Here is a 13,634-nt window from a genome sequence, read left to right as displayed (position 1 = left end):
TTGAATACATTAAAGTTAAGGAATATGATTGCCAGCCACCGTCTTCTCATGGATTTCTATTGGTGAAGCATCATTGGATAAGATGATTTTGAGGGGGAAATGCTATAATGCTATCTTTTGAATGCTACCACTCTCTCCTCTCTCCTCACATCCTTCCTTTCCTTTCTTGCTTTGATCTTTTCTCTTAATTGTTGTTGCTATTGCTTTGTGTATACCAGTAAATGAAAATAAAGACAATTACCAAAAAAAGAGAAGCATTTCATTTTTAAAAATCTTGTAAAACAAAACTAATAAACAAACATAAATAAATTGGGAGAATTCATGAGGGAATGAATTTATACCCTGAGGATGTCTACCACACTTGGCTGAAATGGATTCTAAATATCTTTCCCTTAGGTGGGAGGAAGCCTTCACTGCAAGAGAACCATCTTTCAGTGTTGAGATTGGTAGGACGGAATGCAGGGAGACCAACAGCAGGTGGAGCCAGAGCCAAATTCTGGCAGACCCAACCAATTCTAATTTTGTTCCCATCCACCTCCATGTTATAGTTCCCAGAGAGGGGATAGAATTTAAAGCGCACAATCATGAATTATGGGAACTGTAGTTTAAGGGTACTGAGAATTGCGCCTCTGTGAGGGGTAAACTATAGTTCCCAGGAGTGGAGGCTGGTCCATTAGGGCTAATGGGGCACTGTCCCACCAACCACAGTCTGCTCTCAGACAGCCCCCATCTGCCTGTCTTCGTGGGGTGGCGCTGCCCTGTGACTGCTTCTCCTTCCGGCAGATATCTTCGTAAACGCAGGAGAGAGTTGAAGGGGAAAGCTTCCAGGATCTCCGTTCTCCTCCTGGGTGCCTTTGATCGAGCCAATGTTGTTTTAGTACCTTGGTGTGTGTTTTCCCAGTTTGTGCCAGAGTGGGCTTAGCAGTGCTGGATTGCGAAAGTTCATTTTCGTGGCAGATGCCCAGAGCAACAAGGCTGGGTGCTTTGTTTGTTTTAATGAATGGAAATAAATAACATAATGACAGGCTGAAGGAACAAGAAAGTCTCTCCACCCAGTGCTGGCTTTGTGGGAGTACGGAGCCTGGTTGATATCAGCACATACTAGAAGGTAGGAATGATTATCCAAGGAACTCATGGCAACGCTTGGAGACAGCGAGGAGATTGCCTTGACCTTATTTAAAACAAAATAGGAAATTCTTTCCAGTAGCCCCTTAGAGACCAACTGAGTTTGTTCTTGGTATGAGCTTTCGTGTGCATGCACACGAAAGCTCATACCAAGAACAAACTCAGTTGGTCTCTAAGGGGCTACTGGAAAGAATTTCCTATTTTGTTTCGACTATGGCAGACCAACACGGCTACCCACCTGTAACTTGACCTTATTTAATACAAGCTGCAGAACGGGCAACACTTGGAGCTGGAAGGGACCATGAGAGTAATCTAGTCCAACTTGCTGCAATGCGGGAATCTTATGCCCAACACTGAGATTAAGAGTCTCGTGCTCTATGACTATCCAGGTGTGCAGTCACTCTTTGCTCAACCCTGACCTACTTTGAATTAATAAATGGGGCATGTTGTGACGTGGTTGCAGGCGGCAATGGAATTGCAATGAAATCATGGAAGGCGGCCTCTGAGGTCATCAAGTCCCTTGCTCAGTGCAGGATCTGCAGTGCGCATTGGAACAGAAACAGTTCAAGGATGGGAGGAGCCACATGTCGCTGGTTCCTCAGCAGAGCCTTCTTCTCCTGATGAAATGGCAGCTGCCAGGAAGGAAAGTTGAGGGAGGCCACTGAATGGTCACCTCCACACCACATGGAAAGCACGTGGCTCCCCCGCAAACAACCATGGGAACTATAGTGAACCCTTCTCAGATCTATAATTCCCAGCACCCTTACCAAACTACAGTTCCCAGGATTCTTGGGGTCAGCTGTGTGGATGTGATGAGAAACTGTCCTTTTTGCATATCAGTGCCGTTTAACATCTAACTTGCACACTGTTTTCTTTTACATCCATGTGCATGTATATACTATAAATATATTCATATGAGGATTGCTCTTCTGATGCAGTGGACTTTAGTCCCCAAAGGTTCATGCCATCATGTCAGTCTTTATGGTGTCACATGATTCTTCGTTTTTTCAATGGGGATTTGGGAATAAGCCCCATTTAACTAAACTGCGGGAGGCAGTGAAAGATAGGCGTGCCTGGCGTGCTCTGGTCCATGGGGTCACGCAGAGTCCGACACGACTGAACGACTGAACAACAACAAAAGTACTAAAACGGACCCCTGACCGTTAGGTCCAGTCGTGAAGGACTCTGAGGTTGCAGCGCTCATCTCGCTTTATTGGCCGAGGGAGCCGGCGTTTGTCCGCGGGTTGCGGCAGCAGGGCAATCAATACTTGTACAGTATGCATGTTTCCTTTGCTAGGAAGCAAGTCCCACAGCGATCGGACTTACTTCCGAGTAAACCTCAAAAGGCTCATGCTGCAGGGCTGCAATCTTTTTCACACTCACACAGGAGTGGATCCCACCCACCGAACTGCATAAGGATGCTGCTGCCAGTTTCTCATCTGGAGCGCAAACAACCGACGACACGCCACCAACCCAACATTCCCTTATCACCGGAAAGATCTCCGCCCCGTCCGCCACAGGACGCGTCCCCTTTAAGAAGCGACACCGCCGCCGCTGCGCACCCCGCCCAAACCCTGGGGGAGGGACCTCGCGTGGAGGGTCAGCGAGCAAGCCAATGAGAGCGCGAGGATGGGATAGCGCGCGCACTCGGGGAGGGAGGGCCCCGCCGCCGCCACCGCTGCCGCCGCCAATAGGCTGACGAATGGGCGTGGCTAGTGCCGGGCGATCGCGAGCTGCCGGGAATGACGGCTCCGCGGAGGGGGGATCGCGAGGGGCCGCCGGGCAGGTATGCGGGTTACATCATCCCCGTGTCAGACTGCACGTGGGAACGCGGGAGGGATGCGTGGCTGGGACCCGGGAGCAGGGAAAGAGGCTCCTCGGCTCGGACGCGCCTCGGGCAGGCGGGCGGGGGGCTCCCTGTCCTGCTGCTGCCCGCCTGGGGCTCGGGAGCCGGGGGAGCAGCAGCCCTTTCCCCGCGCCTTCTACGTGCCGAGGGTCGGCCTGGGGAGAGAGCGGGACCCGGCGGCTCCTGCCTTCGCTCTCGTTTTGATCAGCGCAAACGATTTCCCTCCAGGCTCGTCTCTCCTGAATCTGAGCGGTGGTGGGATAGAGGCGGGGAGCTTCGCTGGCGCTTTGGCTTATGCCGTCGTCTGGAACCTTTTGGGCCAGGGCAGTCCCTCGAGGAAAGGGTAAGGGGCGGCACGCCTGACTGGGGGTCGGGAGGGAGGCGCGGGCGGGGGTGCCAAACCGGCGGCGGGACCGGCGTTTGAAACCCTGGGCTGGCCTTGGGGGCCGAACGGGGAAACGGCGGCTGCTTTAGATGGTCGTTGAAACTGTGACAAGCCAACCAGAGTCGCTGCTGCGTTTCTTTTCCTGACTGCAAGCTGCTTTAAAATGCCTTTACATATTGTGATTTCCTCTTGCTAACCAGCCCTGAGCCCTGAGACTCTACAATGATAGAATTGTAGAGTCGGAAAGGGGTCCCTAGGGTCATCTAGTCCATCCCCCTGCCATGCAGGAATCTCGACTAATTGCGAAGGGTGTGTAGTTAATAATTATAACAGGTGAATCTCATTTGCTCATTCTGCTGAGTGGGGCCCTGTACTTCTGCCTAAAAGTCCAGCCTTGATGGCACCACCAGGTATGGTCGCTGAAGTTGCATCTGCATGACTATGACTGTGGCAGCATCCTGTGGGGAATTGAGCCTGGTAACAGAGGGACTTGGCATATTCCCCCGATGGCAGCCAGAGTCTGAAGGGGCCACTCCTCAACAGCCTTGGTGTGGGTCTCTAGGCCGAGGGATAGTGTTGCCCAGTCTTAACTCCTATAGCACAGGATAACAGACAGAAGCCCTCCCTCTTGGTGATAATTCTCCCTTGCCAATGGGATCCCAGCTGCTGCTATAGCAGGTTTTCCTCTTTAAAGCCAGAACGGGGGAAACTGTGGCACTCTGGATGTTGTTGACGATCAAGAATAATGAGAGTTGTTGTCTAGCGACACGTGGAGGCCTGTGGGTTCCTTAGCCTTATTCTGAAGAAGGCCTGTGTGGTGTAGTGACAGGGGAGACCCAGGTTCAACCCACTTCAATCATTTGTGAAGCCCACTCTGTAGGCTGTTCATATCCTAACCTACCTCACAGGGTTGTTGTGATGGTAAAATGCACATGAGGTTAGAGTGGGAACAACTACATACATTTGCCCTGACCTCTTGGGAGGAAAGATGGGACCGAAATGCAATTTAATAAATAAGGTTATTGTGCTGTTTACTGCCAGAGTGGGTGTGAAAGCTGATTAAATTGCAACAGGACGTTTCAGAAATTATCCCTTGGGGGTTTGGGAACATTTGTTTGCACTACTTGGTGTAGTAGGATAGTTAAAATAAATAAACAAAAAACCTGTTTTGCTGATGAGAGAATTATAGTTCAGAGCCTACTTGCTCAATGTTACTCAATTGGTGACCCAATCGATTCGGGCACAATTTTCAAAGGCCTTCTCTGTGTTGGCACCCTGTTTACAGGGTGCATTCCTTTCAGTGGTATGGTTGTTGCTGATTCTTTTTCTTTTGGCAACAACTTAAGGTGGATCTATCTACTCAAGCTTTTGGAGGGTGATAGAAGTAAGGAGCTGTGCTGCAGCCTTAAAGATTCTTAATGTTTGTTGTATTCTGCTTACAATATTTTATTCGCTCTGTTGTTTTTGTGACATGGAATGATTGTTCGTGGCTGTCCTGGGGTCATGAATGATGAGGGGTGGGTCAGAAATATTGTAAATAATAATCAAAGTGGAAGGATGGATCCTAACCCTTTTCACTCTTACAAAGCTAGGGCATTATGAGAATGAACAGGTTGCAAGACTGAGTTCAGTTTTTGGAGATGAGCTGATAACAAGGAACACTTCTAAAAATATTTGGATCTGGTGGCCTTTTCGGATGCTTGATCTATTGCTAAAAAGTTTCTTTTAACTCGGGAATTAAAGCCTTGATGCTTCCTGTCAATGCCCAGCTCCCCTCCAGGTTTAAGAGCGATGCCTGCTGTCCAGAGACACACGTCCCAGTGGCTAAAATTGCATCATACGGCCGTGTTGGGCAGGGAGAGGTTGAGTGGCAGATTTGGAAGCCGTGGTGGCTTGCCATTTCTCCATACACAATCCTGGCTTTGTTGCTGCTGAGTTGAAGAACTAAACTGAGGAGGAAGCTTCTGCCGTTTCTGATTCCCTAGAGCCCAACAGGGAAGGTCACGGGAGACGAGTGAGGCATGCTTTGCAGCAGACACATGCGGGCTTCTGTATGTTAATGATTCCCAGGTGGAAGTTTTGTAAGCCTCTGTCTGGTGAGTTAGACAACTTTTATTTCAGAGAGTGCAGTTATGCTCTCACTTCAGCTGGTGCCTTGGGGAGCCTGTGCTGCCCCCCTCACCCTCGGCCCCCTTTCCCTTTCTGTTTGTCTCTCCTTTGGGTCATCTGCAGGTTAGATTTGCCAGGTTCCTGGGGCTGCCAGCTGACGAAGCTCTTTATGGCATGATTCTGGAAATTCTTCCCCCTTGCCCTTGGTGGGATTGCGTGGATGAGACCGTCTGGGAGGCCTGCAGTTCTCTGCTCTAACAGGCCCGGCATTGTTTGCTTTGCACTATTACACATCTATCTCTGCCAGTGAGGACAGAATGTCTGATTTCCCTCCACCTCCCCTCCTTTTCTTTCCTTTTGCTACACTTGGGCATGCTAATTATTTTTGGTGTTTTGCTCTTCCCCCACCCCGCTGCTTGCCAGAGTGCTTTCTTTTCCCCCTGTGACATATGCTGGGATATGAGAAATCGGGGCATCGCATGACCTTGAAGTTTGGAGGGAAAGCTATGCAGGGTGGTTGCAGCTCTCCCAAAGGACTGTATGTTTCCAAACATCTTGGCCACTTGGCTCTCGGCTGAATGTAGCTTTGTCTCTGTAGCTGTGTCCAGAAGCTGCTTTTGATGGTGGCAAGGCAAAGTAACAGAGCCTTGGAGGTGGGACTTAATTGCTCTCCATAGGTGGGCAATGCCTCCACCCCCAGTGCCAAAACAAGACAGTCGGTCTCAATTTCCCAGGTTGATTTGATTCTTGGATGCCAGTCTGGTGGGTATTGTCTTAGAAAATTTGATTGTTTTGCTTGGCCACCTGGCAAATTGGGGTGGAAACCCCCCAGAATATTTGGAGATCTAGGTTTGTAGAAGGACTGTTGTAGAGCACTAGAGCCACATGCTGTGCCTGAAGAAGTTCCTGGGCTTGGTCTCCAGGTAAGGCTCGGGAAAAACTTATCTCCCAAATTCTGGGCAGATGAGCTTTAACACAGATGATACTGAATTGGATGGGCCGATGCTACAGGGCATCTTTCTGTGTTCCTAACCTGGGTATGTACCGGCTATGACGTTTGCCTGCGTCAGTTCTGATCAATGTCTTGTCTTAAATGACCCCAGATTCTTCTTGAATGTGGCCACTTCCTCCCAAATGTTTATTGCTGTTGCTAGCACGTTTGTGCGGTGGATGAATAGCTTGGGATCCGTCCATGGAAGACTATAGTCCTTTACAGGTGATCGCTTTTTGAGAACATACGACCAGTGTTCAAAGTTCCCCAGGCGCCAGGTGTGTTTTGCTTCTGGTGTGGGTCCAATTGCAACTACCTGGAGATTTCTGGGTGCCGGATTGGTGACTACAGTTTAAAAACATTTGCATTAGTATATGTGAGTTTATAACATTGCATATAACAGGGTGGATAAAAATCAATGATTTTTTTTAAAATACAAAAATCAGATTTATTGATTTAAATCTGATTTTTCAAATAAAATGCTTTTGGAGGAAAAATCTTTCTAAAGATAGTTTTCTGTTTAAGTTACATTGTAGTCCAAAGGCTATTCATCAGGAAATAAGGATTTGTTTTAAGTTTTTCATGTGTGCTAAAACTCAGTCTAAGTTTTTTTTAAAAAACCGTTTAACCACATCAATTAACAAACATGGATACATATGCTATAATGTTATTGTTTTACTTAAATAAATTGTTATTAAGTAAATGATTATTTTTCTCCTTCCAATAACGTACAGCGGAAAAGTTGTCATAATATAAACAGTTAACTTATTAAACCTCACAATAATTTCATGATTATCTATCTATGTATTTCTAATAGTATAACCAAATCAGTAATGTTTGATATAACTGTAAAAACTACTCTGAACATTTATTATTCCAAACATGAAACCTTCATCTGGTTGTAGATATTAAGATTATACCAGCAAGAATGAGTCTTTCTGTTAAAAAAATGATTTAAATCAAGTCTTACTGACTAGTGATTTAAATCAAGACTTACTGACTAGTGATTTACCGCAAATCGTCACCCACCCTGGCATATAACACGTCCTGCTGCATTTGGCCAAAGGTCCATGAATTTTAGAATTTTTCATGGCCCTCCATTGTGATGAGAAGCACCAGGCCATGCGTCTGAAGCTGTTGCCATCTTAATTACTCCTACTATCTCTTAGCCCTACCTTGGATGCACACAGTGTTGGAGGCGAGGCCCAGAGGCATTTGGGATAATGAAGATGGCCGCTGTAGCTGCCTCCTCTACCCTTTCTCTCTGCCAGTTTGGGCTGAGGGAGTGCCAGGAGTCTGGTGCTGGGCTGCTTTCATTGTCGTCATCCACAGGAGCATGAGGACCTGCCATTGGTCCATGCAGCTCAATGTTGTCTGCATGGATTGTCAGAGGCTTTCCAGGGTTACAGACTGGGGACATTCCCAGCCTTAACTGGGGATCCCAAGGATTGAACCTGGGGCCTTCTGCATGCAAAGCTGAGGTGGGGAACCATCTGTGATGCATCGCTGCTGCAGCCTCCCACTGCCACCCCCCTCTGCACACACAACCCAGTAAACTTTGCAAGCTCCCAGTCATGAGCAGCTTGCTCCGACCTTCCCTAGACCAGCTGCTGCCAACCCTGTCCTGTACAGCTATCCTGCATATGTGCTCATTTTTTAAGATCCCACCAAGTTCTTTGGTCGAACCAGTTTGGCTGGTTTCTGTTGCACTTCCAAGACATACCTGAGGAAAACCAAAACTAGCTCTCAGAGGTGACCTGAGTACAGCAGCAAGAGACATTCACATTTTTGTGTGAGCATTGTGGTTGTCAGAATTATACCAATGATTGATGCCCTCTTCTGCCGTCTCCATATAATTTCTAGTTCCTAGAGCACTTTGGTTTTTTAAAAAACACCCAAAAGGATGGACATTGAAGTACTTGTGTGGAGCGTTAGAAAAATGAGCCTAGCAACACCTTGCAGGAATGCACTGCTGTCCAAGGACTAAAAAATAAATAGAAATCAGTAGGAGTTAAATTGATTAGACCAGAAGTTGCTTGCTCATCTCGTTCAGGTTATTTCACCACTGTTTATGAAAGTGGCTAAGAGCAGCAGTTGTAATTAGGAAAGCCCAAGGAACATTCAGTCACTGTAGTGAGGCTCTGTCCTTGCCCTTGTTGTGTTTTGTGTAGTTAGGGTTATGCTGGATCAGAACCTTTGGCATGGTAACAGCTGAAGAAGAACTCAGTCCCATTGCTCCATAGAAGTAACAGTCTGTACGCTGCCTAGAAAGCAGGATGAATATTGCCCATAAAGTGGTACCTCAGGTTAAGAACTTAATTCGTTCCGGAGGTCCGTTCTTAACCTGAAACTGTTCTTAACCTGAGGTACCACTTAAGCTAATGGGGCCTCCTGCTGCCGCCGTGCCATTTCTGTTCTCATCCTGAAGCAAAGTTCTTAACCCGAGGTACTATTTCTGGGTTAGCAGAGTCTGTAATGTGAAGCGTCCGTAACCCAAGGTACCATTGTACTTGTAGCTATTGCTATATCCTATTGGTGTAAGGCATGCTTTGCCAAAGGTAAAGTCCTTATTTCAAAGCAATTGCTGTATTCTGTGTTCTTGGTAGTTTTAGGGGGGAAGGTATTCACTAGGGGGGCCTTGGCAAAGTGTTTTATTTTATTATTTTATTAATATCTGACTGTTAGGAGAAGACATAAGTGAAGGCTGAAGGAAAAAGGACAATACTCCTGGGTGCTAGATCCTCCCCCAAAACTCCTGGGTCTAGTGGGTGGTGGAATTTAATCAGTGATTGGAGTATTAAAATGGGCTGCCAGGCGCTGGATTCAGCAAAGTGTTAAAATACAGGTGAAACCAGTTTCCCCGTTCAGGAAATTGTATGGGAGAAGAGCCATTACAGAGAACAAAAGGAAGTTAATGGGCGATTAACAAAGCAAATACTCTGTGTCAGTAGATGGGTCTGAGCCCCTCCTTCAATGGAGAGATAGTTAGAGACAAAGCAGAGTTGAGTCTTGGGATTGCAGTTGGGGGTGATGTGGGATGGAGGAAAAATAGTTGTAGGCTATAAGCATCAGCAAGCTGGAGAGAAAAGTGAATGTCCTAAATGCAGCAAGCTGAGCAGAGTCAGAGCTATGGGAGAAGCAAGACGCTTTGGAGTGTAATGCTGGCAGCCCCTCCATCGCTGGCTCAGGTTGTACATTTGTGTAAATAAACCATATATCATAATGATAGCACAGTCTCCACTGTGCCTCTTTTCCAAAGGAAACATGAGCCCTGGGTAAGTGCCTGGAATCCCTGGAATGTCTCACAACTCAGAGATTGCAGTGGCGTCTACAGAAATATATTCTTATTTTATTAATATCTGGCTGTTTAGGAGGAGGCAGAAGTGAGGGCTGAAGGGAAAAAAATTAAGCACCCATAATTGGGGGGGGGGGCTAAGGGAGAAGAGGTGATGTACTAGAGGTGGCCAACATGGTGCCATCCGAATATACTTGGACTACAAGTCCCATCATCCCCAGCCATAGGCCATAGCTGGGGCTGATAGGGGTTGTAGTCCAATAACATCTTGAGGGGACCACATTGACTACCCCTCCTATGAGTTTAATTAATATTGGACTCATTCTTTGAGTGTGAACCCCTGTGTAGCCAAAATGAGGAAGGTGTAAGCAAGCACAGGGGAGCCCAGCATTTAAAGCAGTACAACATACCCCTCAACTGTCCTGGTAAAACCAGGACATCCTGGGGTTTTTTGTGTGAGAGCACAGCGGCCATTTTGGGCGCCATGACCTCACGCCATCTCGCACCGTAAAAGTGCACTTTTCAGGGCTGCAGTCTCAGGTGGTGTCCCAAAATGTGCATTTTTGAGTGTCCTGAAGAAAACACATCTTTTGGGGCTATGATTTCGCGTGGGTCATGTGACTTGTGCACGATTGTTGCCCCATTTTTTCACCTCAACATTGGGGAGAGTATGGTATAACAAGGGGAGTGGTCAGATATGGGGGAGATAGCCTGGTAAGAACTGAGCATGCTCAGTAAGCTGGAGTACTGACAGACAGTTTTGGGGGTGGGGAGAGAAAGTGGCAGTGAACTAGGGCTATCCTGAGAACGGTTAGCATTCGTTGGCTGGCTGGCACCCTGCACAGACTCATGGCATTTTGTTGCAGACCCACTTGCTATATAATATTTTTCTTGTCTGCCTCGGATCCCTACAGAAAGGGACTTTGCTTAGCCCTTTTCTTCCTTGCTAGCATAGTCCCACCCCTTGCAACCCCCCCCCCCCAAACTCCCTGTGAATAAATATGACTCAAAAAGCTGCCTTTAGCATTTTAGTTATTTCATATTTGCCATGCTTTAAAGAGGAGCGCAGTGTGACCTGTCAAGTCTTAACTGCCTTCGTTCTGAGCATGATTTCGCCAACAAAGGATGCCCTTGCTTGCTGCGTGTGTCTGTGTGTGTCCGTCCCCCGCCTCCGGCTGTAGAGAAGCGTAGCATTTCTCCGAATCTGCACGCAAACAATTTCCACTGGAATGCAGGCTGGGGCAATGCAGCCGTACCCATCTAGAGCAAGGAAATGAGGTCACCGCTGAATGAGGGCTGTGTCTCGGAAATTCAGGCTGCCTGCGCGAAACTCTCGGGACTTGGCGTGGGCATTCTCGAGCAAATCTCTCCTGGGAGTTTGATTCAACATGCCTACAGCTTGATTGGGACTCTGTCGGGCTGGTCTCTTGCATAAGCTGTCTTGCTATGTTCTCGGAGAAGCCAGGGACGGAGGATGGTTCTCTGATGAGGAGTTGCTTCCCACATTAATTTTCTACTGGTGCCTAACCCGTGGCTGCTGCACTGCGGCTCCCTTCACCCCTGACGGTTGGCCGTGCTGACTGAGGTTTTCAGCGATAGAAAATAGCCAGGTGCCAGGCGTGCTTTGTGACTGGCGCGGGTCCAATTGCGACCACGTGGAGATCTCTGGATGCCAGGCTGGTGACTAGGGAAAGCGAAATGTCCTTTCGAGAAGGATCTGAAATATTTTCCTTGAAGCTTGTCTCTGATTTATTCTGGATGGTTTTATTTGATTTTTTCAGTGTGTTGTAAACCGCTTTGAGATCTGTTCTTTAAAATATAAAGCGGTATAGAAATGAAAACAACAACAACAACAACAACAACAACAACAACAACAACAACAACTTTTTTGGAACAAAAGGCACTTAGACATTCCGTTGTGGCTACCATAACCCAGGTTTAAGGTGCCATTTGGCAATTAGATTGTATATCTGAGTTACTAACACTGGCTGGTGCCGTTCTGTTTTTATTGTAATTCTTGGTTTTCATAGACTTTATATATGTATATAATTTTAATTTTATCAATTAATTGCTTATTAATACTTGTTTCCCCTGGTTCTTATAAGCTGTCTTGAGTCCTGTCAGAGGGTAAATAAATAAATATATTATTAAAAGCTAAATCAATTACAACTTTAACAGCTGCCCTACTGGATCCACCCCAAAAGTCTGCCTAGGCCATGGTTGCTCAGATGCAGCTGGACTAAAACTCCCCTCAGACTTGACCCTGGGGCTGATGGGAATCTGAAGGGCAACTGGTTCTCCATCTCCCTCCCAGAAGATAACAGCCATGCATGAGTGAAACCCTTGGTGCTCATCTCCCATCTGTAAATGAGAAATGGTCACCAAAACCCCCCACTAGCAATGTAATCCTAATACAACTGAATTTGTGGGCAGGGCTTTTTTTTCAGCTGGAACTCCCCGGAACTTAGTTCCAGCACCTCTCAGGTGGCTGCCATTGCCATTATGAGACGAAAAGGGAGGCGTTCATGGTGAGTTCTGGCACCTCTTTTTTCTAGAAAAATAGCACTGTCTGTGGGTAACTGGTTTTTTAAAATCCGGGTCCTAAATGCTCGTAAAGCGGGCGTCAGGAGGCTTACTGTGGAAACGGAATTTCCACAAGTGGACATTGCCACAAGGAAAGCCATCTCTCTGGTAGCTAACACTCCTAATCCAAACCTCTGAGCAGACCTAGACCACAGCCCCTAACACCCAACTTAAGATACGGGTAGGTTCCTGCGGGAGCAGGTGGCCCTTTAGATTTGGAAGTGAGTTGTGCATCTTCATCTCCCTGTGGAAGGGGGCCATCTGTGAATCGGTTCTGAAATTCTTCCGGGCAAGATGCAGCAACGAGGATGGGCATATTTTGAGAGCTCAGCAAGTCAGCCGGCAGCCTTTTGCGGAATGAGGCCAACAGCTGTTGGCCTCCTAATCAGGATGAACTTGGTGTTCTAAAAACGGGGAAAATATATCGGCCTTAGTTTTAAGCCTTGGTATGCCTCTGATGTGTTTATGTAACCACATCACCCTTGATTTCGGGGAGCGTTTGGGGGACTGATGGCATTAAATCGCTACTGTCTTAGGGTTACAGGGCTTTGTGCGTGGTGAAATGTTTTTGCCAGTTTTTGAAAATGAAAACCAGCTTTGCTTGACAGAATGGGAAATTTGAGCACAGAGGTCACTGGGATGCTCTCAAAGCAAAGAATGAGCGAGTCATTCTTGTAATTGTTTTGCATTTTATATATATATATATATATTGTGTTACTTTGTGTTGTTCTGGGTGGCTCTGAGGCTGCCTCTTGTGGCTAGAATCCTGTCTAAAATGGTACTTCTGGCTCATGTTCAGCTTGGAATCAACTAAGACCACCTGGACACCCTTTCTGGAATCCAATAGTTTTGGATTCTGGAACCCAAAAGGAATTAATAAAATAACAAAAACAACAACTGGAAGTCTAACCAGAATTAGCTTTATTAAATATATTTCTAGACAACAATCTGGATTCACATAATAAAGAATTAATAAGCCGTTTATTACAAATGACCCAACATAACCAGATACTGTACTGAACTGGAAATGCCTTTCTGGCACAACGATAGACAACTGACACAAAACAGTTTGGGAAACAGCCCTCCTGGAGGGATTAACAAATAAAGTGTGGTTGACACGGGAACAGATCAAGAAAGATGGCTTTACCCCTGTGTGATTTAATTGCATCACATACTCCAAAAAAAGAGAACACCCCCCCCCCCCCGCATTTGGCTCAGTCTGGTTGATATAAATTTAAATTTAAACATAAATTATATTTGAACCCCGCTTCCATGTTCATCAATACACCAACACTTTACA

The 13,634-nt window shown here is 46.8% G+C and overlaps 1 protein-coding gene across 4 annotated transcripts in view; it reads left to right on the top strand.

Moving 5' to 3' along the window:
* The first annotated feature begins 2,828 nt into the window (after nucleotides 1–2,828).
* GRAMD2A (GRAM domain containing 2A) overlaps nucleotides 2,829–13,634 on the top strand; it is an 81,395-nt gene continuing 70,589 nt past the window's right edge. For 2 of the 4 annotated variants that reach the window (XR_004427745.1, XM_033167035.1), the window contains exon 1: nucleotides 2,930–3,314. Coding sequence is in view for 2 of the 4 variants with exons in the window: in XM_033167035.1 (XP_033022926.1) it covers nucleotides 2,965–3,314 (350 nt within the window). In the remaining 2 variants the exon portion in view is untranslated. The other 2 variants (XM_033167037.1, XM_033167036.1) reach the window with 2 other exon arrangements.

Source organism: Lacerta agilis, chromosome 13 (genome assembly GCF_009819535.1).
Source record: "Lacerta agilis isolate rLacAgi1 chromosome 13, rLacAgi1.pri, whole genome shotgun sequence".
Classification (NCBI taxonomy): Eukaryota; Metazoa; Chordata; class Lepidosauria; order Squamata; family Lacertidae; genus Lacerta; species Lacerta agilis.
This window is presented reverse-complemented; position numbering and strand designations above follow the sequence as displayed.